The sequence below is a fragment of the Anabas testudineus genome, chromosome 21 (genome assembly GCF_900324465.2).
Source record: "Anabas testudineus chromosome 21, fAnaTes1.2, whole genome shotgun sequence".
Lineage (NCBI taxonomy): Eukaryota > Metazoa > Chordata > Actinopteri > Anabantiformes > Anabantidae > Anabas > Anabas testudineus.
In genome coordinates this window covers 18075655-18100652 of record NC_046629.1, presented here as the reverse complement: position 1 = coordinate 18100652, position 24998 = coordinate 18075655, and the positions used below count along the sequence as shown (strand labels likewise).

General features: G+C 39.5%; 1 protein-coding gene across 1 annotated transcript; it reads right to left on the bottom strand.

The window, feature by feature from the left end:
- Positions 1–1152: 1152 nt before the first annotated feature.
- On the bottom strand, positions 1153–24998 carry wnt10a (wingless-type MMTV integration site family, member 10a). The gene is made up of 4 exons (XM_026377394.1): positions 24500–24998; positions 22768–23033; positions 17975–18348; positions 1153–3517 (listed from the first exon to the last, which is right to left on the bottom strand). Exons 1-4 carry the CDS (start codon positions 24568–24570, stop codon positions 3008–3010), a joined length of 1221 nt encoding a protein of 406 aa, XP_026233179.1. The 5' UTR covers positions 24571–24998; the 3' UTR covers positions 1153–3007.

Below are 24998 nucleotides of genomic sequence, written 5' to 3'. Positions count from 1 at the left end.
GCATTCTTACACTTGACTTGTTGACTTCATCACATCCTCCAGGGCACAGAATATGTAAGGGAGTCAGGACACTCAACAGGATTTCTCTCTGCACGCAAGCAGCAACTGATAAAGAAGGGTCTATTGTCAACCACAGAGGCACGTCTGGCTTTAACTGGCCTGTGTATATAGATATATAGTTACTAGAAAAAACATTCTGTCTACGTTAAAACAAAAGCAATTACTATAATAACTGTAATTGCAATATGTAGACCAAGTATTCTAATGACAAATTAGTTTTTTAGGATTTTTACTCAGTGTGGAAAGAATAAAAGCTTACACACTTCTTCCACGGCACGTTTAACAAATACTGACTGAGCTTTCTGTCAAAGACAATGACAGTCACTCCCCATATGTACCTTTTCCATATAAATTATCCTTTTTAATTTATATAAATGGAAAACACTAGAATAAAGGTTTAAATGCTATATTCACAAAACATAAAAATAACATACACAGACACAAACAGTAGAACATATATATTGGTGAACCAAATACCGACTATAGTGCAAATAGAAACTATTGGAGTAATATTTATTTCTGCTAATTTGCCAAAAATGTAAACAAATATGCCCAAGTTGCAGACTGAAGCTGATATACAGGGTAATACGATACACATTCTGTTTACAGCTCCCAAATAACTAGTTTGTCATGGAGTCTCAGGTCAACTAAATCTCAGGAGTAGTCTTTCAAAGGTGACCAGAAACAGCAAAGCAGTTTTCAAATATATCTAATGTTTGACTATTCCACCTCACACACTGCACCTCTACCCACTTTAATCCAGGCATATTGGAGATTTATTGTTTCTGACAGTGAACTTGATTTTTGTGGAAATATTTTCTGATTAAAAGATCAGCTAATAAATATTTGCAATGATGAAATTATTAAGAAGCTATTCAATTATTATTATTATTATTATATTTCTACATCTATAAAATAATATTTGAGCAAATCAGAGAAATAATTGGCATAGATCTTTTCCCAGTGGCTGGAAACCTCTGGACGTGACTTCTGAGATAATCTAATATAAATATACTATAGCATGGTGTAAGAGAGGAATTCATCATCATTACTATATCAGTAGGAGATAACTTATGACAAAATAAGCATAAAACAGTTCTCGTATTTTATTATTCATCACATTCAAGCCCCTTTTCAAATAATATGCTCTTTCTTTATTGTCTTACAAATATTAAGTTATCCACAAAAATAAAATAACTTAGATAATAACCATATTTAAACATAAAAATACATACATACATTACATTTATGACATGGAAAAAAAATTCTGATATTTTCCCAGAGTATTCCTGGACACAGTTCTGTACGTGCAAACTACTTATCAGAGTCATATCATCGGTCACACTGGAATCCCAGATTGTTTTTCCTCTGCTTTCGTCAACATTTACTTGAAATAAATTACACTATCTGAAAAGGAACCTAATTTATACAAGTTGGCTGAGACCAAGTAACATCTTCAAAATGTGCAGAGGCAGAAGTTGACGTTAGAAATATCCCTGTTGTACACATTGAAGAAGTGTGAAGGTGAGTGTAGATATATTACAAGAAGCTTACAGTGTTGCACACAGTACATTGCATCACAAAAAAGGAAACACTTTGATTGATAACGACTTACGTAGGATGTTTAGAGTGTGAGGAACTGAAGCCTGTCCGTGTGTGCTCAGTTTCCTGAGGCACTGAGGCATGTTGCTTGTGCAGCAATATTCATTTTTATTTGCAGTACACTGCCGTCCAGATTGAACAGAAGAAGAAAACTGTACTTTTTAAATTAAGGTCTATGGTGCACTCTGACTGTTTATTCATCACATACCACACACAACACAGGCCACACAAGGTACATTTTGGATAACACAATGTACAGTATATGTGCTGTGTTTTAGGGAGGTCGAAAAACAGCTTTACAAACAATTTTCAGATTAATAAATCAAATTAATATGATAGTGTACGTGAACAGAGCTTATTCTTACACTATTGAAAGCTGAGTTGTGTGATTTTACTCATCCTCCACTACATAAAAAGGGAGCTGTGAGGGTCTCACTTGAGGAATTCCAGGAAGAAGCACCAACAATCACGCTTTTAGGCCAGTTTTTGATTGATTTGATTATTTTGATAAGGCCGCCCTAAGTTCATTACTGCTGTAATGTTCTCCTTTCCTCGTTAGCATTAATTTATTATGAATGTCCAGCTTTAAATGGTCACCTGATTCTGGACTCTTTCCTTTTTGCACATTATCCATCCAACACAGTAATACTAAGTGATTGAGTGAGTCAGCCAGGCAGTGTCTTGATGTTTTTTTTCTATGTATAACAGGACAGCTGCTATAAACATCGAAACTGAAACTCCCCCTGAACAAAACACAAAATCCTTAAGTGCTCCAGATATGTTGTGCTGTGGCAAATCCTATGGGTGGTCAATGCTGACATGTGTGAAAGTCTCATCAACATGTAACATGTCTGTGTTTATCATGGAATCATGGAACGCAGACATCAGCATATTCACCTTAAATGTCGTTGGTGCTGTGAAGCAAGCTTCTTCTTTCTACAATAAATGGGATGCTTCCTCTAAACCTCCGGGTCGCTCACCTAAACCTCGTGCAGCTTTTTGTCAGTCAAAATATGCCAATGAAACAACAATCATTCGTTGTTTTTAATCTGATATGACTCGCCTTTGTCTCGAGAGGAAGACAGTAAACATCCAAGCTCGCTTAACTGCGGCAGCAGCTTTAGACACCTATTGCATGTGCACAGTCTTTACCAAAATGCATGTCTATCTTGCTGCTGGCTCAGCTGCTTCACGCTCTGCCTTTTGCTCTTCAGGAAAACAGCAGTCCACCGCAAGAAGGTACAGGGCACATAACTCAGTCACGCTGCCCTTTCAAATGAATTGTCTTGATTTTAAAATGTCTTTTTTTTTTATGTCCTTATTTAGTCTTTTGATATGTGTTTCTTCATTTACATACACTGACCCACTCTGTTATCCTGCACTCTTCGCAGACCACATAGCAACACCAATGAAACTTGCAGTTACAGCGTTCGCTCCGTGTCTGCTGCAGGATGTTGTGGCCTCTTCCACAGCACAGACTCTCACAGTTGTCCATGCCGGGACTGGTCTTGTTGCAGATTCGACCCTGCGTGCCAGCTGAGTCCGACCCCAGGTCCCGCTCGCAGAAATCTGGAGATTTTTCAAAGTACACCAGCTCGTTGACGCTTGGCCGCCGCCGATGTGTGTGGTGGTTGTTCTGATGGTGATGATGGTGGTGGTGGTTGTTGTGGTGGGAGTGGTCGAGCTGTCCCGTGTTCCGGTTGTGAGCCTTGATAAGCGTGGCGATGTGGAAGCGCTCTTTGAGGATTGAGCCCACCACCCGGAACTCCGGGGTGACTTGCCAGCAGGTCTTCAGCTGGCAGCTCCCTGACGTCCCGTGGCACTTGCATTTCCTTCTCATGTTGTCGAGCACCACCTGCAGAAACCACAGACAGAGACAGACAAAAAGAGAGAGTGGGATGGGGTGAGGAAATGAGAGGAGGCAAAGGAGTGACAGGAGGGAGGGAAGAAAGAAAATCCGAAGGATTAATAACTTTCATGATTGCTGGTTGCATTTGCAGTATAACTTAGATGTAGTAGGTACAATCTGCTGTAGGCGCCACATCATATTTCACACTGTGCTTACTTTACTTGAATGTTTCTCATTTGTTTGTTCTTCTGAGCAGTCCGCTCTCTACTGTATGCTGAATGACACATAATGCCCTAAAGAAACTGGTCCCGCATTTAAAAAGCCAGGTGGTCTGACTCTAAGGCTGTTGTCAAACATGCTGATATCAAATAACACTGATGGATGCAGGTATTACCCAAACAGACAGAAGTGTCATTATTCATCTTTTGGCATCAGGCAATGATTCGAAGCATGACCCACATGTAGCAGCATATTAGGCATTGGAGCATTACGGTATTTTCATATTTTCATTTTAATGGTTATCACTGGCCAGTGGGGCCACATAGAGACAGTGTGTTTTGTTTTAGTTTTATAACATCTCAGGAAACAGCGTGAATAAAGGAATGAGAGCCATTTTAAAAAACATGTTGAGCGTGTTCATCACAAGGCTCACTACAGGCCCTGACAGAGGTGGAGGAAGTCTTCAGATCCTTTACTTATGTAATAAGTACAGTGTAGAGATGTTCTACTTAAAGTCCTGCTGTCAAGTAAAGGTGACTAAGATCAGAAAAACATACTTTTTTTGTTTATGTGGAACTAACTGTAATTTTTTACCCTTTTATGTTTTCTTGTTTTGTTTGTTAAGGTTGGTTGAAAAAAAAAAAGCGAGACTGCCAGTGACCTCTTCACCAGTCACAGTATCTAGACTGAAGACCAAAAAGTTCACTTTGGCCTCACCAGCCATCCCACGTGTCTTTAGGTAATTAATAGTTTTTTTTCTCTTTGCTACTCTCCCATGAAGCTTCAACTGTGATGAACCCAGGCAACAGTTGCTGTTTGCACAGTCTTTCCTATTTCACGTAGAAGTTTATAACTCCTTCAGCAGAGTCATATGTGTCTTGATGGCCTCCCTCAGTAGTCCCCTGGTCACTCAGTTTCTGATGCTTTAGATTTACATGTGTCATATTCTTTTCATTATCTAATGATGGCTGCAGCTGTACTCCAAGTTGGAACTATTCTTGTTTTCATCACCCGACTTGTGATTTTAGATATCCTTTTCCCAAGACAGTGTTCTTTCACCTTTGTGGTGTACATTACTGATACAGGATACTGATTCACAAATAAGCCAAACCACAAGTCAACAATTAATCAGTATTATACAAAAATGAAAGGTGAACACTTCTAACTAGTCACTGTATAAAGCAGCATAAAAAGTATTGCCTCAACTTTGAACTGGAGTAAATGTACTTAGTTACCTTACCTTACAGGCAGACATGCTAACTACTAAATGAGATACACTTTAATTTGTGTAAATGGTCTTTAAGGTCTAAAAGAAGGTTTTGGTGTCTGCATATGCATAAACAAGCACATGTCCCTTTGGGGCATGAGCAACAGTGCAGGTCCTACCCACCTTTTTTTAGTGACACAACATATAAACTCTGTCCATCCCAGTAATGTTCCTTGAGGCTATGTGTATGCAGTGTGTGTGTGTGTGTGTGTGTGTGTGTGAGTGTGTGTGTGTGTGTGTGTGTTTATGGACATTTAACACATGTGTTAGCAACATTGCTAATCTGCTCAGGTAGAAGACCTACTGCTATTACTAAAGACATACATACTGCTTTGCTGAGACTTAACTTATGCCAATATGCTCATGTAAACATTGGCATAGTACCAACATTCAGACATTTCTGAATACGTTTGGACATATATTTATGTTACAATCACTCAGCACACCCACCAGCAATGTGGCCCATGGTCCAGAAAATTAAATGTTTGATGGTGTATTTTCACAATATTCCAAAATAATGCAAAATATTTTTTTGCAGTCATACCATCATTGCATGTTTTACTTATATTGTGTGTGTGTGTGTTTGTTAGTATAACAGAAAGTGACTAAAGAGTATACATTTTAGATAAACAAGGCTCAACTGTAATTGGGAGTGTTGAAAAGAAAGTTTAAAGAAACAGGGATCCGTGGTGAGGAGATAGCCTGCTAGAGGATGTAAGAATTTATAGTAAACAACATTATAATGGCTCAAACAGCACTTGCACTGAGCTCAGATTGCAATGTTTGGTTCAGTTTTTACACAGAGGCAGAAGTAACTCCAGAATCACAAACGTGCTGGCCTTAAACACACAGCAAAGTCTGTAATCATAAAATGCTCTAACCCACTTAAACCCTAAAGAGACAAACTGACCAAAGAGTCATAATTGCATCCACATTGCTACTGTTTGATGTTACATTCACAACAGGATAGGATGTTCAAAGGGCAGTAAAACACACACACACACACACACACACACACACACACACACACACACACACACACACACACACACACACACACACACACACACACACACAAAATATATATCTAAAAGAATATTTCACAATTTAAAAAATAAAAACCCAAAGCCTTCTGGGATATTATAAACCACAGTAGAATGCTTAAACCTTTTTTTTATGCGTGTCAGGGTATAACATATTATTTAAAAACTGTGATCCCCACAAAAGCATTGCTTTCCAGTTGTAGCTAGAGCTGTTATAGCACTTCCATACTTAGACTTGAAATGTAAAATAAAATGTACCATGCATACGAACAAAAAAGATAAACAGTCTATTTTATCTTATAGTCCATGCTAATATAATGTGTTGAGGTATAATGAAATATATTTTTAGTCTGAGACAGCAACCCATAGAGCCTTAGTTCAAGCAAGGTACTGTATAAACTCTGCCATTGTCTGAGACAGACAGCTGATGCTGGCAAGTTTAAAAAGAAAATCTACAAACAGTAACCATCAAAGTGATAAATCAGACACTGCCATCATTGTGTCAGCTTCTAGCACAGTACAAGAAGTTTGAGGTGCAGTAAACATGAACTAGTGTTTGGGGTTTAGGTCATTTTGATCCCGGTTACTGCTGTTATGCAGTAAGTGTCACTATAAGCACAATGCTGCATCCTTTGAGTTAGATTTAATCCACCAGACACAACCAATTAGGTTTTAACATGTTACTACTCAGCTACAGCTCAACCTGTTAAGCAGTGACAAGGCATGTAGCACTTGTTTGGTTTTATGGGGATATAGCACTAAATTAAAAAAAAAAAAAAAATTACACATCTGCCAATTCAGCATTAAAGGAGTAACATCTGAGACTTCTGTTTTAGGGTGGAATAATCCATTAAACACACAAGGCATACTGCACACCCTGTGCTCTGACTGGGCACAGATTTGAAAACTTTGCAAGGCTCTAAGTACTCAACAAAAGAAAATAACTCAGGGTCAAAAATGCTTGATGCATGTGGGAAATGTCAAATGTTCCTTTGACATGTAGTTGAAAGGCAATCAGGTGCAATCTGGATCCTTAACTGGTAATAGGAAATAGGGAAGTTGTCTGCTCTTGCTTTGTTAGAAGTGGTCTGTCACTATGACAAGTGAAGTGTTGATCCTTCTTACAAAAGAGCAGGATGGGGGAACAGATTTTGAGAACATTTTGTACAAGTGAAAATAAAGGCAGAGGGCAACAGATGAATCATAAGCTGGGATAATTTAATTGTAGATTTATTCAGGTTCTAGAAGGTGTTTAAATGGTAAAGTTCATATTTAGGAATTTTGTTGAATCAGCTAATATTTATTAATGAAATTATTCCATATATCACAGTTCTACATTTTCAAGCTAACACAACTCAACTGTAACGTGAACTGTTTTGATTTGGATTTTGACATAAACTTAAGATGCAAAGTTGAATTAATTCCTTTCTGAATACATTTAACTCATTAAACTACAGTTACACATACACTTAAAGTATGTGAACCTTTTGGAGTTTCATGGTTTTCTGCATTAATTTGTCATGAAATGTGATCTGATCATCATCTAAGTCAAGAATATGAACAAATATAATGTGCCTAAAATAATAACACAAAACTAATTCTGATACTTCATGTTCATATTGAGAACAACCACGTAAACCTCACAGTGCGACTGGAAGAAGTATGTGCTGAGGTCAGGTGTTAGCATAAGTTAAGAAAATTAGTTTGGAGGTGTGAAATAGAGTTAAAAAAAACACTCAAACATTTTGAGTTTTCTCCACACAAGAATACGCTTATGTGAGCCATGCCTCATCTTTCAGAAGATCTATGATCAAAAATTGTTGATTTACATAAAGCTAAAAAGGGTGGAAACTTGCTGTGTGTCTTTAATACCTGTTAAAATAAATAAGTAATAAAACTATGTGAACTATGGGGTGTTGAACTCACTCCCTATCCCACCACTAGAAATAATGGTTTTATATTAAGTTAGCTGCAAAAAGTTGATGCTTTTTTCTCAGTTGGAAGTTAACTCTTTGAGACTTTTTTAATGGATGCTTACAGAATTAAGTTTACAGAATTATTAGATTTAAACTAAATCAAATAAGTTATTTGATTTTAAATCAAATAAATTATTTGATTTAAACTAAATGAAATAAATAAAAAAAAAAACATCAAGTGAAATGGGTATATCCAAAATTTGTAAGTTGCTAAACAAATATCTGTCTTGTTCAATAAATTAACAAAACTAAATCAAGACTTTGCAGAAGTGGTGTTTAAGCAACTTTCAGTTGTATTTAAAAGAATGACTTTTGACATGAAAAAAAAACTCCCAATCACTTCAAAATCTGTTGATTGTAAGTTTTCAGATCTTTCCAAATCAAAGGCATGGGGGAAAAATAAGATTGATTAAGTGATGATCAGATAAAAGGTTGTGATTTTCTAGTTTCTTCCTATTCCTCCTCAGTTGTACCTGGGGCTAAGTAAGCAACAGATGAAAAAAGAAAACACATACAAAATACTGTGTGCGTGTCTCTTTGTGTTTGAGGTGAGGGGCGGGTAGAGGAAAAGAGGATGACACGTGGAGGAGATGATCTTTGGATTATCGTTTTGCTGTCCTTCCATTGCTTCATACACAAAGATTGTGTGTGTGTGCTGTGGGGGAAGCTACAAACTAGCGATCTATTAGCCACCTAGAGGAGATTGTAATCAGCATTTCGGCATTCCTACTCTATCTAACCTGTCATCAGAGGACATTGGCTCTGCAATGTGATGGGGAAATATACAAATACTGAAGGTCTTACACAACACGAGTCACTTTGTACAAGCTATAAAAAGCTTGCTTGAAAAGAACACTTTGCATAGTACTCTTACTTTCAGCTGCTGATGTGTCTGTTGATGTGTCCAAAGACTCAGCAGGGGCTAGGAAGAATAGAACAGATTGTGGGGTTGCACAGAGAAAGGATGATGGATTGTAGTTGAAATTAACTATGCTTTAGAAACGTTCCTGTACCTAATATAAAAACGAAACATGCAAATATATGCTATCCTGTGACTTACACTATGCCTTATGTTGCATGTATCTAATAGACATGTAACTGCTTCAAAGTCAATAGCGCACCACAGTGAGAAACAAACATCTGGCAAGTTTTAATGGGCTTAGAGAGAGACAGAGGCGTCTATAAAACAACTCCAGACAGAGATCAAATACGACATGTTGGTGGCAGATTAGGACTGACGGCTGCATAATACAGTAGACTTGGGGGGTGTGAGGGGGGGCGACAACATATTGAAGTTGAGGAGAGCAGACTACCATGCAGTGAGGAGTGGATGAAGTAAACTAAACATCAGAGCTTTTTTTTTTTTTTTTTTACCACAATCTGATGTTGAAAATAGGTCGGAGTGCATTAATTAGGCAAACATATGTTTTACAGGAAGGGGAGATGAAGAGGAGGGATAGAGAGAGGGTAATGACATGTGATGAAGGTCCAGAACCTGAAAAGTTGCAGTTACGTGTTTAACTACATGAACAACTGTATTCACAGTTTGTCCTTTTGTTTATTTGGCTAACACATTGCTAATGCAGCAATCGGTTGACATTTTGTTATTTTGGTCATTAAAAACAAGATTTTCATCTTTAATTTTTGTTGTTACAATAAACGAAAAAGTGCATTACAGTGAAGAAGACACAAACTTAATGAGGCTTAATTTTTTTATTGTGCTGCATGCAGGTGCCTGTTTCCAGCTCTGTCATAATGAAAACTGTGACTCAGCACTACACTATGTCAAAGGTGAAGTGTTACCACACTTCTTTGTAGTGTGAAGTTATACCTGATTCTGACTAAATATTATAATTTGGCTGATTCTATTCTGACTCAGTGGTAACAAATCAGTTGGTGATGACTTACAGAATTTTTGTAGAATTTCTAGTCCTGTGGCCTGACACAAATCACGAGATATGGATGGAAGTATCAGCCAATTTGTCTGCCTGTGCTTTTATTATAAAGTGTTTGTATCTATCTTATTTTGTTGTTGTGTTAGTGTGGTGCTTTGTCCAGGCAGTGCTTCTGCTCTTTCCTTCTCAACAGAGAGCAGCTTAAACACAGAAGCGTATTTTGAATCTTGAATCTTTAAAGCTGTGCAAAGCACACAACTGCATGCAAACAAGACTGGATGTCTGTAGTGATTTGCTAGTTAGTATGAAAACTTTAATTTTGGTCTCAGTATTAATCCGCATGAATAATGAACAACACATTTTGCAACATGCAACTTAAGCAACGCCGTATATACTCACCATGTGGAGGCACAGCAGTTGAGTAACTCCATTGCTAGTCATAACCAACTACTTGCACCAGTATAATTTACGACTTATTCCCTGTTTTGTTTGGTGCGTCGAATTTAATCATAGGCTAATCCCTGTGTCATCATCACTAACCCCCTTTGGGAAAATCCTAATTTAATGTCTATGTATGTGTCCCACAGTCGACCCTTCTCGCTGATAAACAGCAGACTAGTCTGCACGCTGCCTATGTTTATCAGTTCAAAGAAAATCTACTAAAAGGTCTTTAAAGCCAAGCAGAAAGCCAAGGAGATATCAAAGCACACAAACAAATCCCGAAGCAGCACATTAAGCCCAGACATCACTTTAAACAAATCAAACGCCTTGCTTCAAAAGCACAATTACTCGTACACAGATAAATACACATGCACACGTGCAAACACAATGACAGAGTAAGAACTATACTACATTAGAATGTGTGTGCATGTGTGTAGTGTTTACTCACTGTTAACTGCACACAATGTCCACAGTTCTCATTTAGAGACTAATAAAATGTTATTACCAGCATAAGCACTTCCACCTGCTGAGCTTTTACCAAGAAACATTTGCCTCTGTGTGTATTTATGTCGTGTGTGTGAGATTTGTAAGGACAGAGTGTTTATGTGTGCTTGTGCGTGTGCACGTGTTGGTGTGTGGTGGGTCAGATCAAACACTCTACCTCTGGACAGTCAGGACTCAGGAATGCTCTGCAGACCACTGATGATATGAAATGGCCTCTGAGGTGCACAGGACTAACCCTGCACTAATATGGCTATTTTCTATCAAACACACTTTGGTTTTCGTGTGGGTTCTGAGTCAATGAATCAACGCGAATGGGCTCCCTAGAGCAGTTTATCATTGCTCAAGGGTTAAATTAGGCTTAAAAGGATCTAGGAGTCCCATGAATGTATTATGGTTTAAATAACTTTTACATTATAGGTCTTTAATTGCTGGAATATTAGGTGTACACTAAGTGGTAGAGGTTGACGTTGTTTATCTATCATGAGGTCCTTTTTGTTTGCCACTAATTGCAACAGTCTGTTCAGTACAATACAACACAGTACATAATCAGTTGGTGCAAAAAAGGCTGACATCAGCATGTGAATCCACCTTTTGCCAAGAGAAAGCTGATATTCTTGTGCAATAGGTGCAGATTAATCACAAGGGAATATCTGACACCTTAAATTGAATCCGCCTCAGATGGGGTAACACATTCGATTGCTGTGTTTCTCAGGTCTCTGGGGAGCTATTACCAAACGCATTAAAGCAGGCAGCAACTGAATGAACAGCTATACAAATGAACAAGGCAAATTCAACATATGATGATCTGACCACTTCCACAAGTCTCTCTCTGTCACTACAAATACACTTTTTGTTACTTCATTTTTATTCCTTTGTCTATTTATTTCAAAGTGAAATGATGCATGAAGCCTACAATGCATGCATCGAACAGGCTGGCAGCAGTACAGAGATATTCTGATTTCGAGCGAGGCTCACCCTTCTAATTAATCACAGAAGAACAATTATTTCTGCATAATGGTAAGTTCAGTAGCATTCCTTTTTACTGCAAATTCTGAAATACCTGAAGGGCTGGGCAGAGCGTAACAGAGAAGTTGAGAGGGTGGGGTGGGCGGAGCAGTGTGGTTTGATTTCAGGTCTAACGCTACTCATAGCTTGATTCCCATAAGCTACATGTTGTAGGTTTAACTGTGTGGGCAAGTGAGCTGTCTGAGTTCATGGGTCATAATAACTAACAGAGGAACATCATTGTAGGAGGTGAGTGTTTGGATGTCACAAAAAATGTTTACATTACCAAAAAAAAAAAAAAAAAAGAAAAGAAAAAATGCTGTAATTTTTTTCATTTATCACTGTCCTCCCTCTCTTCATTTAACACCGGCCGATGGTTCTTTACAGCTCCATACACCGACATTAAGCCCACTATAGTTAAATAGTGTGGTAGACAGGGGCCAGCATAGACGCTAGCAGCTGAGCAGCCCCATATGCACCGTGTGTTCCAACACTCTACCAAGTTTAATGTTTATTTTTGCTCATGCTGATCCAGACATTACAGTTATCAGGTATCTTTAACGTTGATGATGGGTGTATAGTCGGACAAGGACAATGCATATTCTCTTTTGAGATTGTAATAAGTGTTTTAGAACATGAAAACCACCAAGTTAATTTGATGTCTCTGTCTGCAGCTCTCCTGAGTACCTTTCATAGGCATATCCTCCAAAAATACTCTGTGTCAATAAGACATACATAACATTCAGGAAAAAGGCTTTAGCTGCACTTTCATTGTACATTCAAAACCAAAACAACCTCATTATTGGCAAACCGCCTGCTGCACCTCCACTGTCACCAAGAGTCAACAAATACTGAAGAAGCAAGTGCCATCATGAAATGACACTTACAAACAATTTGGAGAGAGTGAGGGCAAATGTCTCAAATGTTCAAATGTTTACCTGCTATTGGAGTGTGAGTTACCAAATGTACGTAATTAAAGAGGGGTGAAGAGGAGTTGAAATGTATAGTTTAATTCCTGTAAATGGGTACACCATCTCTCCTTACTCCCCTCAGGTCATACCCTGATGGTAAGTTGTAATTACCAAAAAGACACTTGCCAGCAACACGGCAGACTGTTGCAGGGCCAGCACTGTAACCACCTGCCTAATGAACAGACAGGATTCAACAGAACCTCGACATGGCTCTAAGCTTTGCAACATGAACACAAGGAAGCATGCCAAGCATTTGTTTTGAGGTGTGCTCTCTAAACGATTGTGAAGTGCCAAAAAAAAAAAAAAAAAACTTGGCTGAGAAATTTACTGCCCCGGTGAAGTGTTTCCATGTCATAAGCAGCCACTTTAAACATGTAGTGAAGCTTTTAAAACTGCTCTTATAGAACAGGAGCCTGTTGTGCTTAACTGCAAATTAACAGCAGAGTAACAGCATGGAGCTGTGCATCTTCACAGCTGTAGCAATTCTGGCTACGCTGTGCAGCTATTAATTCACACAGTATGAATGTGTAGACAAATTAAATTAGAAATATGAATCAAAATGTCTTTGTAAAGGAACTTTCACATTAAATACAATATTAGGTAAGCATGTGTTTTACATCATTTACAGCAATGTTATTAATTATTAATTTTGTAAACAAATATGTTTACTCATTACTCTTAATTTATAGTTTTTTCTGCAGCAGGCAAAGCCAGTCTGCTGCTCGTGATATGCTGACACCATGTGTAAATAGCTCTGCCCTCTGCATTGATTTCTTGCGTAGCATTATTTCTGTAATCAACTAGGCTGGAGTGAATTCGTAGGAGGCAGAGCAGGAGAGGGGGAATAGGGGAGGGAAGGAAGGGCGAATCTCTTTCTACTTTCCGCCCCGGTGTTTGAAGTCTAAAATCTTTTGCAGGGTTTTAAACATCTGTTTCCAAACTGCCAGCAGCCACTAATTAGGGCTAAAAACAAGACGGGACGTCGTGAGAACCCTGGGGTGGGCATGAGGCGACATGCACACCCCGCTCAAAAACCACCGCATTCCTCTGCCTAAAGACTACTTCTTTGAAAAAGGGGGAGGAATGGGGCAGGGGGTGGATGGGGAGGAGCAGGTCGAGGGGGGGGGGTAAGGTGGTGGTAGTGGTGGGTCGGTGGGAGGAAAGAGACACGGGAAGTGTAGGCATTATTTTGAGGCCCCACCTGTCAGTGTTTTCTGTTTGATTCCAGGCGCAGTGTGTGTATGTACGTGTGTGTGTGTGTGTGCGTGCGTGCATGCGTGTGTGTGCGCGCGAGATCTTAGAAGGGTTTTGTTGTGGCTTTGTATAACATTTGAAGTCATCACAGCGTTTGGTGTTTTACAGTATAAGAGCTCTACAATGACTCACACTACTTTAAGTGTCCCCTCTATCTCTTCTCCTTTCTCAGTCCTTCGGTCCCCTCTCTCTCGCTCTCTCTCTCTGTCTTTCTCTTTCTCTTTCCATCTTAAGCATTCCTCCGTACATTGCACAGTTAAGCAATATTGTCAAACCATTAGTTAGCTGTAAGTAGTCATCTGAGCAGCTCTATGTAAAAACTGATTTGGTCTCATGCTGAATCCTCACATAATCCCCTAATTTCATGCCCCTAAACCCCATGAAAGACATCCATTAAGCAATGTGAAAAAAGTCATCGAGTTCATCCCGCTCTCCCTCTTTTTCCTATAAAGTGACACATAACCAGACATATCGGACAAGTCAGAAGGCAAAAAACTTCAGCTTTGAAACGTATCGGGTCCTCGGGGGTAATCAGGTTATTGTCAGAATAGAGGTAAAGGTCAGGAGCACTGGTTGTCATTTAGTCCGTACTGGTGGAACTGGAGTCTTTGCCAAAAAACGTCAAGCTCTTTGATGTTGATGGCTTTGAGTCTAAGCGTCTCTTGTTTGATGGACAGAGCCAAAATGCAGCCTTTCCAACTATCATTTTGAAAAGATTAAACTGTACATTAAAATGAAGCTGAGCAGTGCCAGTTATAGTTTATGTTCTTTGAGCTACTGTATAATTAAAGATTAAAGGGCGTGATTGAATATTCTGATTTTGAAAGATTTTCTTCAGGACATTTTACCTGCCAAAGGGTGGCCTGGTTTGATAAACCTGTTTATATTATCCAAACCTTTATAAAATCATATAATCTAGGGTATCACGTTGAGCTTGTTCTTTCAGTTCTTTGTCGAATTACTTCTACATATTACCTGTAAATGTAACTTTCCCTTAACTGTCAATTGTATATAAGATCTCTACAAATGTACAACACGTTTTTTTTTCCAAAATACGTGATTTAAATATGACTCTTTCTTTGCCAGCATTTTCCAACTGACACATGTATGTGTCACATCAAGTACTTCAGGTTATGCCTACTGTAATAAAACAGCACTTAAATGTCAGGCTAACATGTCATCATCCCTCAGCATAAGATTATTTTTTAAAAGTCAGTAGCCATGATATATGGCGATCACTGAATGGCATAGCAAAATTAAGGCTGCATGGTTTCATATAGCAAAGTGAAGACCGGTGACTCTACACAGTGCATTAAGTCAATCTGCCACCTTCCAATACTTTATTATTTGAGCAACACGTGGCCTCAAAACGCACAGTAGAAAGAGTAAACACAACATACATGAGGCCACTCATGACCCTGCATGTTTTTGTGTTTCATAACCACACATACTTCATCCAAATAAAAGGAGAAGGGCCCCGAAGACAAATGATTCTCCTTTCTTGGCTCATGTCAACCCCCCACCCAAACTTTACTCCAATGGTCACAGCACTGATTGGGATTTATGTCACCAGACCTACGTCCATGACTATTTCTGCCATTACAGCTACTGCAGGGAGGCCAGCTGTTGTTGAGTTTGGCTGACGCGCTTCACATTTGTGTTTTGTCTGCATAATCAAGGAAACCCGAAGTAAACTGATGGAAAGATAAAGGCCCAAATTACTCAAGAGGAAACAGGGAACAATGAGCAATTTACGGTTGCTTCTTGTCTCTGTTCCCGTAGACATCGTAAAGGCTTATCACTGTCATTTACATCTTTCTCTTGCATTGCCTAAGGCAGAAAAACCTTTGTGAAATAGTTAAATGAGTAAAATAATTTATTAATTACACCCAGAGAGTTTGAACAATATAGAAATGTTCAATATTGTGCTCAGACATAAATATCACAATTCCCAGCAAAGTAACTCTAAAAAGAAAAGAATAGCGTGATATGTTTTCATGTCATTGGATTATTATGTAATAGGAATATTATGTAATGATTACTACAAGATAACAAATAGTGCAATAATGTCACTATACAGGGAAGGTATCTGCTTATCAGCTACACAGCTACCATACTGTTCAGATACTGAGTGCAGTACATTATCCTCTTTTACATCCTGGCTGCTATGACACTAACTGACAAGACATGTCCACGTTCGACAAAACAAAGTTAGTCTACACAGACCACTTCCACTATCTGTCAGAGGCGATTTGTTATGGTTTTGAATCGCTTGAGAGTTGCAGAAACTACAGGGGTTTCCCTGAAGTAACAACTAAACCAGAGAAGGTACAGCCAAGAAAAATAGTGCTAACAGGCTAATAATTACATGTATGTTTGTATATTATGATTTTGCCTTATTATTGAATTAATATGATATATGATTATATCATATTTGAGGCGGCAGTAGCTCAGGTGGTAGAGCAGTTGTATACATTACATTAATAATGTATACAAGTATACATTATTATTATTATATCATTAAAATGTGCATTTCCCTTGATAACCAAGCAGGTCTTTTTAGTGTTTGTTATGTCACAACTGCGATATTGTCCCCAATAATCGCATTATGACTATTTCAACAAGCCGTAAAGAAATGTTTCTTATTAAAGTTCAAAAAATAGTTTCCAAAATGCCGCTCAAACATTCTCTATGCTGTTATTTTACACTGTAAGCCTGAGTTTGAATAGACATATTGTGTGTGTTAATGTAACCTCCAGGAGTGTGTGTTAAATTAACTCTAATACACAAAAGCGGAAACAAATTGGGAATTCCCACTGTGGCTCCTTTGACCAACTCAGTCTTTAGTCTGAAGGGCAAAGGCTCCTACTGAACTGCTACACTACGTTGATTTTAGCATGCAGACTCATAATGATATGAAACAATGATCTGAAACGTTTTTTCAATGACCAAAATAGCTACTTCTCCCATGTAAGACTCCTTGTTGTGCACATTATAAAATGCACAGCCTCATACTCTGTCCCTGCCTCCTTCCAGCTCCACTTTTTTCCGTGCAGTGTCGTTTTCAGTTTGGGCTTGAACTTCTACCGCAGTCACAGATGTTTCTACAGAAAACTGTTCTTGTGAGAAGCTATATTTCCCTTTGAAACAATTTTTTTGTCGGATTTTGCATAATAAATGTACAGTGTTTTGACAAGCACCACATTTTGTTCAAATTACTTTTAAGAAACAGATTCCTGTGTGCAGTCTCCACCAGCAGAAATAAACAGCAGTGTAACAATTACAGGCCACTGTTGACCCAGTCAACTGAATCTGGTTATGCTGCGTACTGTAACATTATCATTGGCCCTAGTAGCATTCAAGCCACCCACTATCCATGTTTTATATGTGTAATAAATTCTATTAAATATGGTGTCATACTCATAGTAATTAGAGAGAGAGAGAGATATCTTATCTAACCGTGTTTTACTTCTCCTTGCATGGAGCGCTGCAGGGTTAGAGTCATCTGCATTATCTGGTCCAAAAACAAAGCTACAATAACACTTTATCTTACATTTCCCATAATCCAACTGGAAAACATAGAGCCAGCCTATACAGTAGACCCTGTCCCTGTAGAGCCAGAAAGATTTTACACAGCTGGTTTTACAAATAGAGTAGTACTCCATGTTATGAGCACACTGAACTGCATGTGTAAAATCAGCGGACTGCCCTTTTGGAAAACAAAAACAACATATTTCTGAAGCATATATTGCAAAGTACAAAATGGAGACACTAAGCTGACACTGACACTAAGGTGGAATCATAATCCTGCAGTGCAGAAGGATAAATGTTGTACAAGCAATTTTGTAAACAAAACCACACACTCACATTCTCTCACTTGGCACTCACCTGTCTTCCAACTCTATTATTATGCAGCCTCATACGAGCATGGATGTCTTTGTAGGTCTCGCGGGCATCCAAGAAGTCCCTTGAGAACTTCTCTCCAAATTCTACATCCGGGCTGCAGCCGCCCCACTCCCAGGAGTCCTGGGGTCCTGGGAGGTCGGCGGGGAAGTGCTCCATGACGCCGTGTACCATGCCCTTCCCCCGGTGAATGGCTTCCAGCTGCAAACGGTGCAGTTTGATGCGAAAGGCCTCCTCATCCCCACGCCGCTTCTCATCGCAGCCACATGCCTTCAGTTTGCCCATGGAGCAGGCGTTGGCCACAGCATGTACCACTCCTGCTGCCGCAATAGCGTACGCAAAGGCACTCTCTCGAAAACCTGTGCGTAAAGGGAGAGGATGGTGGTGTTAATATATAGTACAAGTAAGTGTCCCAGATAGGGATCTTTAGTCTAAAAAAAGTTTTATAACACTCATAAAGTTTCATAGCTAAATGTCTTGGACTCTCTAATCACAGCTGTCTGTATGTCCAAAGGAATAACTGAGGGACATGAGGACTGTGAGGACTCGAGAATGTCAATAAGCTGCACTACAGGCATTACAAATGCATTGTGATGGCATTTATGTATTAAGGTGAACAAATTTGAGACTGCCAGTGTATGTGTCACGAACATGTCAAAATCTAGATCGCCATGACTACAGTCCTTTTATTTAGCTGCACATTTTCTATTTTTAACCAAAATAGCATCAAAATAGCAACAAAACAAGTTTATACCCTTATTAAAGTTCAGTTGTAAAACTGCTGGATACAGCTTTAAGATGTGAAGTGATTTTCCTAGCCCTGAAGCTCGGCTTAACAACAGCTAAACGAGCAAAACGAAGAAAACTTGTGTCATAATTCTGAGTGAGCTTCCCGACTTTGAGCGCTGCTTTGGACATTTTTGTTGCAGACACGCTTGGTAAGGCTGTAGTGAAAAGAACGACCTCTGTTCTGATAAGCACACACACAGGAGTTTATTCACACGTTTGTATCAACACATGCTAAGTCCCATAAAACCATGGGAAACATCTGGGACAATAGCAATTAAGTGTACCAAACACTTGCGCATGTCATCCCTGTGGTCCAGCTGAACATGAACAGACCCCCACCACTCCCATCAGAGGACTCAGGCTTTGCACTCGTCTATTAATCAGGGCTGTGTCTCCTTCTGTCTTTCATACTGCTTACATACCTCACTGTTGTCTGTTATAAGTCAGTAGAAAGGTAGCTTGATAGCTCCTGAATGTGTTCTGCAGGTCTGTACGTACTAAACGTAGTGAGTCTTGAGTCGTGGAGACACTTCTCTGGATACCTGCATTTTCCCTTTCTCTCTGAAATTAAGTGTCAATTGCATGTGGCATATTTAATGAGTACAGCTTTACCACAACTAATCTGTAATTCAGGCTAATGTTGTATGCATTCAACTTATTCGTGTTTATACATTTCTCTTACAGTTATGGATGAAGTGTGACAGCAGCGTTCACACTCCTACTCTCCATTGGATATCAGCTTTCTGCCTGTGAGCATGTTAGCCCTCAGGTTCTATAAAAGCAGCTCCACTGGCAGTCACTGACTTGTGTGCAATACAGTGAAGTTCCTACTGGAAACTTGCAAGAAGAACATGAAAAGAAACCACTTAGGAGTTTATAGCTCAGCGCTTGAAGGGGAAATGATGCAGGCTGTTTGTTGGAGTCCAATAAAGAGCTAATAGCTGGAACTGTTGCTTTGAGCAATATTTGATGTATCTTATTTCCATATCCAAGAAAGAAGCAGAGTCACTATAGAATTTTTATGCCCACGTAATGTTAATACTTTGTGTTGGTCCTATTGGACGTGTTGCTGACTGGACTACAGTGCACATGTGGCACAGTCTGCTGAGTAATCTGGCCTGTGGTTCAAGGCTTCATCTGTATTTCCTGAGGCGTGAGAATTCAGCAGACTGTTGAGTGGACTTGTGATGAATGTGGCTTGCCAAGCAAAGTGAAGTTTACATGGAAAGTTTATCATGACGGCAAACACAACAGGCTGGACTCCGACCGCTGACCTACTCATCATCTACTGATGTCGCTCATGTGGAAGGTGAAAGCAGGCAGAGCTATGTGCACAGACTCACCCCATTAGGGACCGAAGACCCATATCGTTTCTCTCCTGGCAGGTAGATATGCCTTCACATTTTATGGTCAAGTAACTTAAGTATTTAGCTTTAGGCTTGTCTATGAACACACATTCCTCCAATACATCAAAAATTTCTCAGGTACAGCTATCCGAAAATATCCATCCATGAGAACAGTGCTTGTAGAAACAGATCAACGCTCATTTGGACTTCAGGTAGTGTCTACCTGACACACGTAAGTCATCACATCAGAGCTTTATTGTCTAATAACAGCTAATTGGTTAGAGCAGCTTGTATGTTTAAAATCTGTTCACAGACAATTATGAGTTCGGTTTGATAGAGAAAAGTACACACATCCAAACTTTGAAATTGCACTGACTACTGTACATTCATACAAATTTTCTCGTTAACTGCGCTCCTCCCGCCCCCATCACCTTGACTCATACAAGGTGGGGGAAGCAAGAAGGACGGCACTTAGGCACATCCTCATACACTGAAAGCCTGTTTTAGCTCCAGCCCTGCTCTGAGCCAGGCTCTGCGACTCAGGCCCCCGGAAGACTGGGAACAAATCAATCTAACAAATAATTCACTGGCTGTGGCACGCCCGGCTGAACTGATGGCAGAGGAAGTGGCAAAATGAATTAAAGATTCAAAGGAAACTGTCACTTTGTGTTACAGAAACCGACTAAACAGGTTTATGCTTTTGCCGCCGAGAGTTGGGAAAGTACTGAGAGCAAATTTACAAGCACTTGCAATGGCAAGGGAAGTAAAAGCATTAGGAGTAGCCCAGCAAGGAAGGACACAAACACAGTGATAAAGCAAGAAGGGGAGAAATAGAAAGATACAGAAAGCAAGATTCTCCTATCTCTGTCTATCCATGTCTCGCCTTATCCCCTCTTTAGCCTAGTTTTTTATGCAAGTAAACCGAAATGAACACGGGCTCCTAAAAGTTATCAGAATTCATCAGTAGAGAGATGAGTGGAAGACCCAGAGAAGAGCCAAGATAATTTTGATGTAGCAAAGTTAGACACACAAAAAAAAAAAAACGCTGACAATTAGAGAACCCTCATATGCTACTTAAAAGCTTTGCAACTTTCTAACAAGACAAATTCTAACCACTTTACTAGAAGGAATGTTTGATCGTGTAAAGGTAGCTTCATGTGATTTTTAAAACATACAGTAGATAAACTTGTTGTAGTATGTGAACTGTACAGCAAAAATACCTGTTCTATATATGTAAGCCTTGTGGGAGACAATGGTGTTTATTTATCTATGGACAGCCACACAGAACACTTGTGTTAATCTCCACAATTCCCTCTAATCCAGGTCTGCAAATCTGTCTCGGTTCAAGCACAGCCATTTTGCAGTAGCTGCACACAATAATGGCTGCAGCACATTAATTTGCATCAGTTTTTTAGCTCCTGTCAAGCAGAACGTATCAACATGTAACAGATGAATCATCCGATTTAAAGAGGTTGTTTATGTCGGTGGTTTGGAGTTTCTGCACCCGAGGCAAACCAGGGATGCCAGACAACTCGCAACTGCCTCTACTAATAATGACAAACAGCCTTTGAATGAGTCAGTGAGGAGTGAAAGTAAGACCAGAGGTGCATAGGCCTATACAGTTTCTTTTTCTTTTTTCTTTGTAGTAAAGTTCCACAGCACTGAGAAGATACAAAGTCCTCAATGAGAGTTGCAAAACTAACATTTCATGATCATACTGCACCCAGATTAAGAAGAACATAAATTATGACAACAACCCTCCAGGAAAATCCTGAGGCATTTAATCAGTGTATTTATGATGGGAAATTCCAACAACAACTTAGTGCTACTGTCTGAAGAAACTAAACATTTAATACACTTGCCAAAAAAAAAAAAAAAACAAAAAACTTTTCAGATACTAAAGGCTCAAAACCTAACTAAATGTAATTTACTAATTATCTCAACTAATACCTGTATGTATTAAAACAATGCTACAACATTTCCATTAAATAATTATTTTAAACTTTTTAGCTCTAGCTAAAAAAAACTCTACAACACTCAAACTTTGCGCTGTGTATCACTGTGTGCTGCGGCTGCAGAGAAACTGAGGAGCGTATGCCTTTTTTCAGTCAGTAACCCGGGATGAGTCCAATCTAAAGGCTTCCTATCCTCTTTCATCCTTTGTGGCTGACTTGCAAAGCTTGAAACGCTACAAAGCGTCAGAGAAAACTGATCTGCATAAGGTTTGGTAATCTGGAGGTGACTAACCGCTTTTGAAGTGACTTACTCTTTTGTACAGGTTACTGAGACAATGCAGCAAGGTGGTTAGAAAGCAGATACCAGTCTGCCTGTCATTTGAGAGAACCTAACCATTTAGACCTTCTTCTGCTGAGATAACATTCACCAATTACAGCTATGGGTGAAAATGATCCCTTTTGATAATATTACACTAATGCTTGTTTGGGATGTGCATCTTTGTGGTAACTAATCTTTCTAAGCCAGTCCTTTCAAGGTATTCTATCAAAGTGTGTTTGAGGATGAAACCACAGTCTGTTTGAAGACCAAACTTTTGAACTGAACTCCATTGTTGTTGTTTTTTTTCACATCTCTGTTAGTGTTGCATTTCTAGTATGTATGACTAACCAACCATAACCATACCCTTACCTCTTTTAAACACTACGCTGTCGTAGGGGATTTTGTTTCTGGTCTCCAGGCTCGAGCAGTTCCAGCGGTGACCTCTGAACTGGTGCTGGCACTCGTGGATGGCAATCTGGATTCCCTGGATTGCTGAAGCTGTCACGTCTGGGTTCCGCATGCACACTTCTAGCTGGCGTCGCGTCAACCCTGGCAGCGTCAGACACACCGTGTTGGCATTCAAGATTGGGTCAATGTTGGGGAGCTTCAGGCCCAAGATTTCATTGGCGTCTACCCTGCATGGAGCACACAGGTCAGGTTACTGACAAGACAAGAGCACAACTCATCCTTATGATGGTCCTGGATAGTGTAGTGGCTGTTATGTTCAAATTGATGAATTTTTAAATAATGCAAAGTTCCCAAAAACGTGTACAATTTGTTATAAGTTGATATAGTTACTGCTTACTGACACTTACTTACTCATAACAATTCTAGAGAGATGTGAGCGACATCTTGTCCTGGACTTGCGTTTAGTGTTGATTTGTTAGATTTTTTCAGGTTTTATCACCTTTGATGTCGACTTAACAAGATAATGGTCCTGGGGAATGAGGGAACTCCAACTATTTTTCTGGCACAAATCCAGCTGTTTCAGTAACAGTTTAAGACGCACACAGTGGAGAAGAAAGCGCAGATTACCTGCCTCATAAAATCACTTGAGGAAATATGTTAGCTTGTAACTTCATTAACTTTTCAGCTGTTGTGTCTCTGCACTCAAACCGGCTCCTGCTTCTGTTGCACATCAATCACACGAACAACAGTAATTCAGCTGACAGCTATCAAAGCTGTTTTCTACTTCACAGAGAAACCGTAACAAGGAAAACACAGGCTGATGGCGGCTTAAGGTGCCCCGGCTTTTCTTTTCATTGTCATTTTACTAGTAAAACACATGCGTGTGCGGCTGTGTGTGTCTCAGTCGTACAGACACAGAGACACACGACTGCACAGTCAGGAACACGCATGGCCGTGGGCAAACACACACACACACACACACACTCACACACATTTGTAAACATACAAGCTTAAGCACAGCCTGACTTGCACATGCAAATACCCAGATGTACAGTAACACACACACACACACACACACACACACACACACACACACACACACACACACACACACACACACACACACAGCTGGAGTAAATGAGTACACTACTTGTGTCCACGCTCCTCCATTTCTGCACAGGTCAACTGTGTAAGACTTTCTTTCTGAGCAACCACATCAGGATGTGAATATAAAAACAAAGCAAAAATATGTGTATAGAGAGTTTGGTGTAATTGTTGCTCATTTGCATAGTGGCGTCCTACTTTCTTGGTGACATTGCATTTTGAACTGTGTACCTCTGTATTTCCTGTTAGGCGTCTGTTGCTACCTGTTGTGTTTCATGCTTTGAGAGTAAACCTGTTTGAACAACTAACTTTCCAGAATTATTACTGATTGGCAGCATCGTGGGAAACTGATAATTGGTAACAGATTATAAGTTTGCAAACAACTATGTTTCATTCCACCTATTCTTTTCAAAGCACACGTGTCAGTCAGACCTGGGTTATTTATGTAACTATTGATAACACTTTATTTTAAAATAAAGTAATGACATGTTCTAAAATAACTACATATAGAAACAAGCACTGTGTGTTCTTGTGTATGCGTGCTAAACAACTTAAATGAAATTTAGTTAACTGATTAACTTCAACTCACCTTTTATCCAGGAGATAGGTAACCACCAAGACGCACGTTATTCTGAGAACCCAGTGTTCCATTTTGTGCATTTGAATTATGACAAAAAGAAAAAATAAAGTCAAAAAAATAAAGAAAAAATAAAGTAAACAAAAAAAGAATGAATCAAAATCCGCCTCAAAGTGTAGCAGAAGAGTAGCTCAAGTCTGGTCCGGCTAAAAGTTGGCGCTGGACTTGACAGCTCCGACTACCCCGAGTCCAGATGTGCCTGCCAGAGGCGAGATACTCATTCAAGAAAAGTTTCATCAACCTCTTAAGTTAGTGAATGGAGGAGGTTGCTACAAGTATGAGGAAAAGTCAGTGTTTTCTCTCTCTCTCTCACTCACTCACACACACTCACACACGCACACACACACCCGTCCACATCCCGGTGTCTCCGCAAACAAGGTGTTTGCATTAGTGCAACATCCGCGAGAGGCGAGTGAAGGCGATCTAAATGAAGTCTGCTTCACTAGTGATG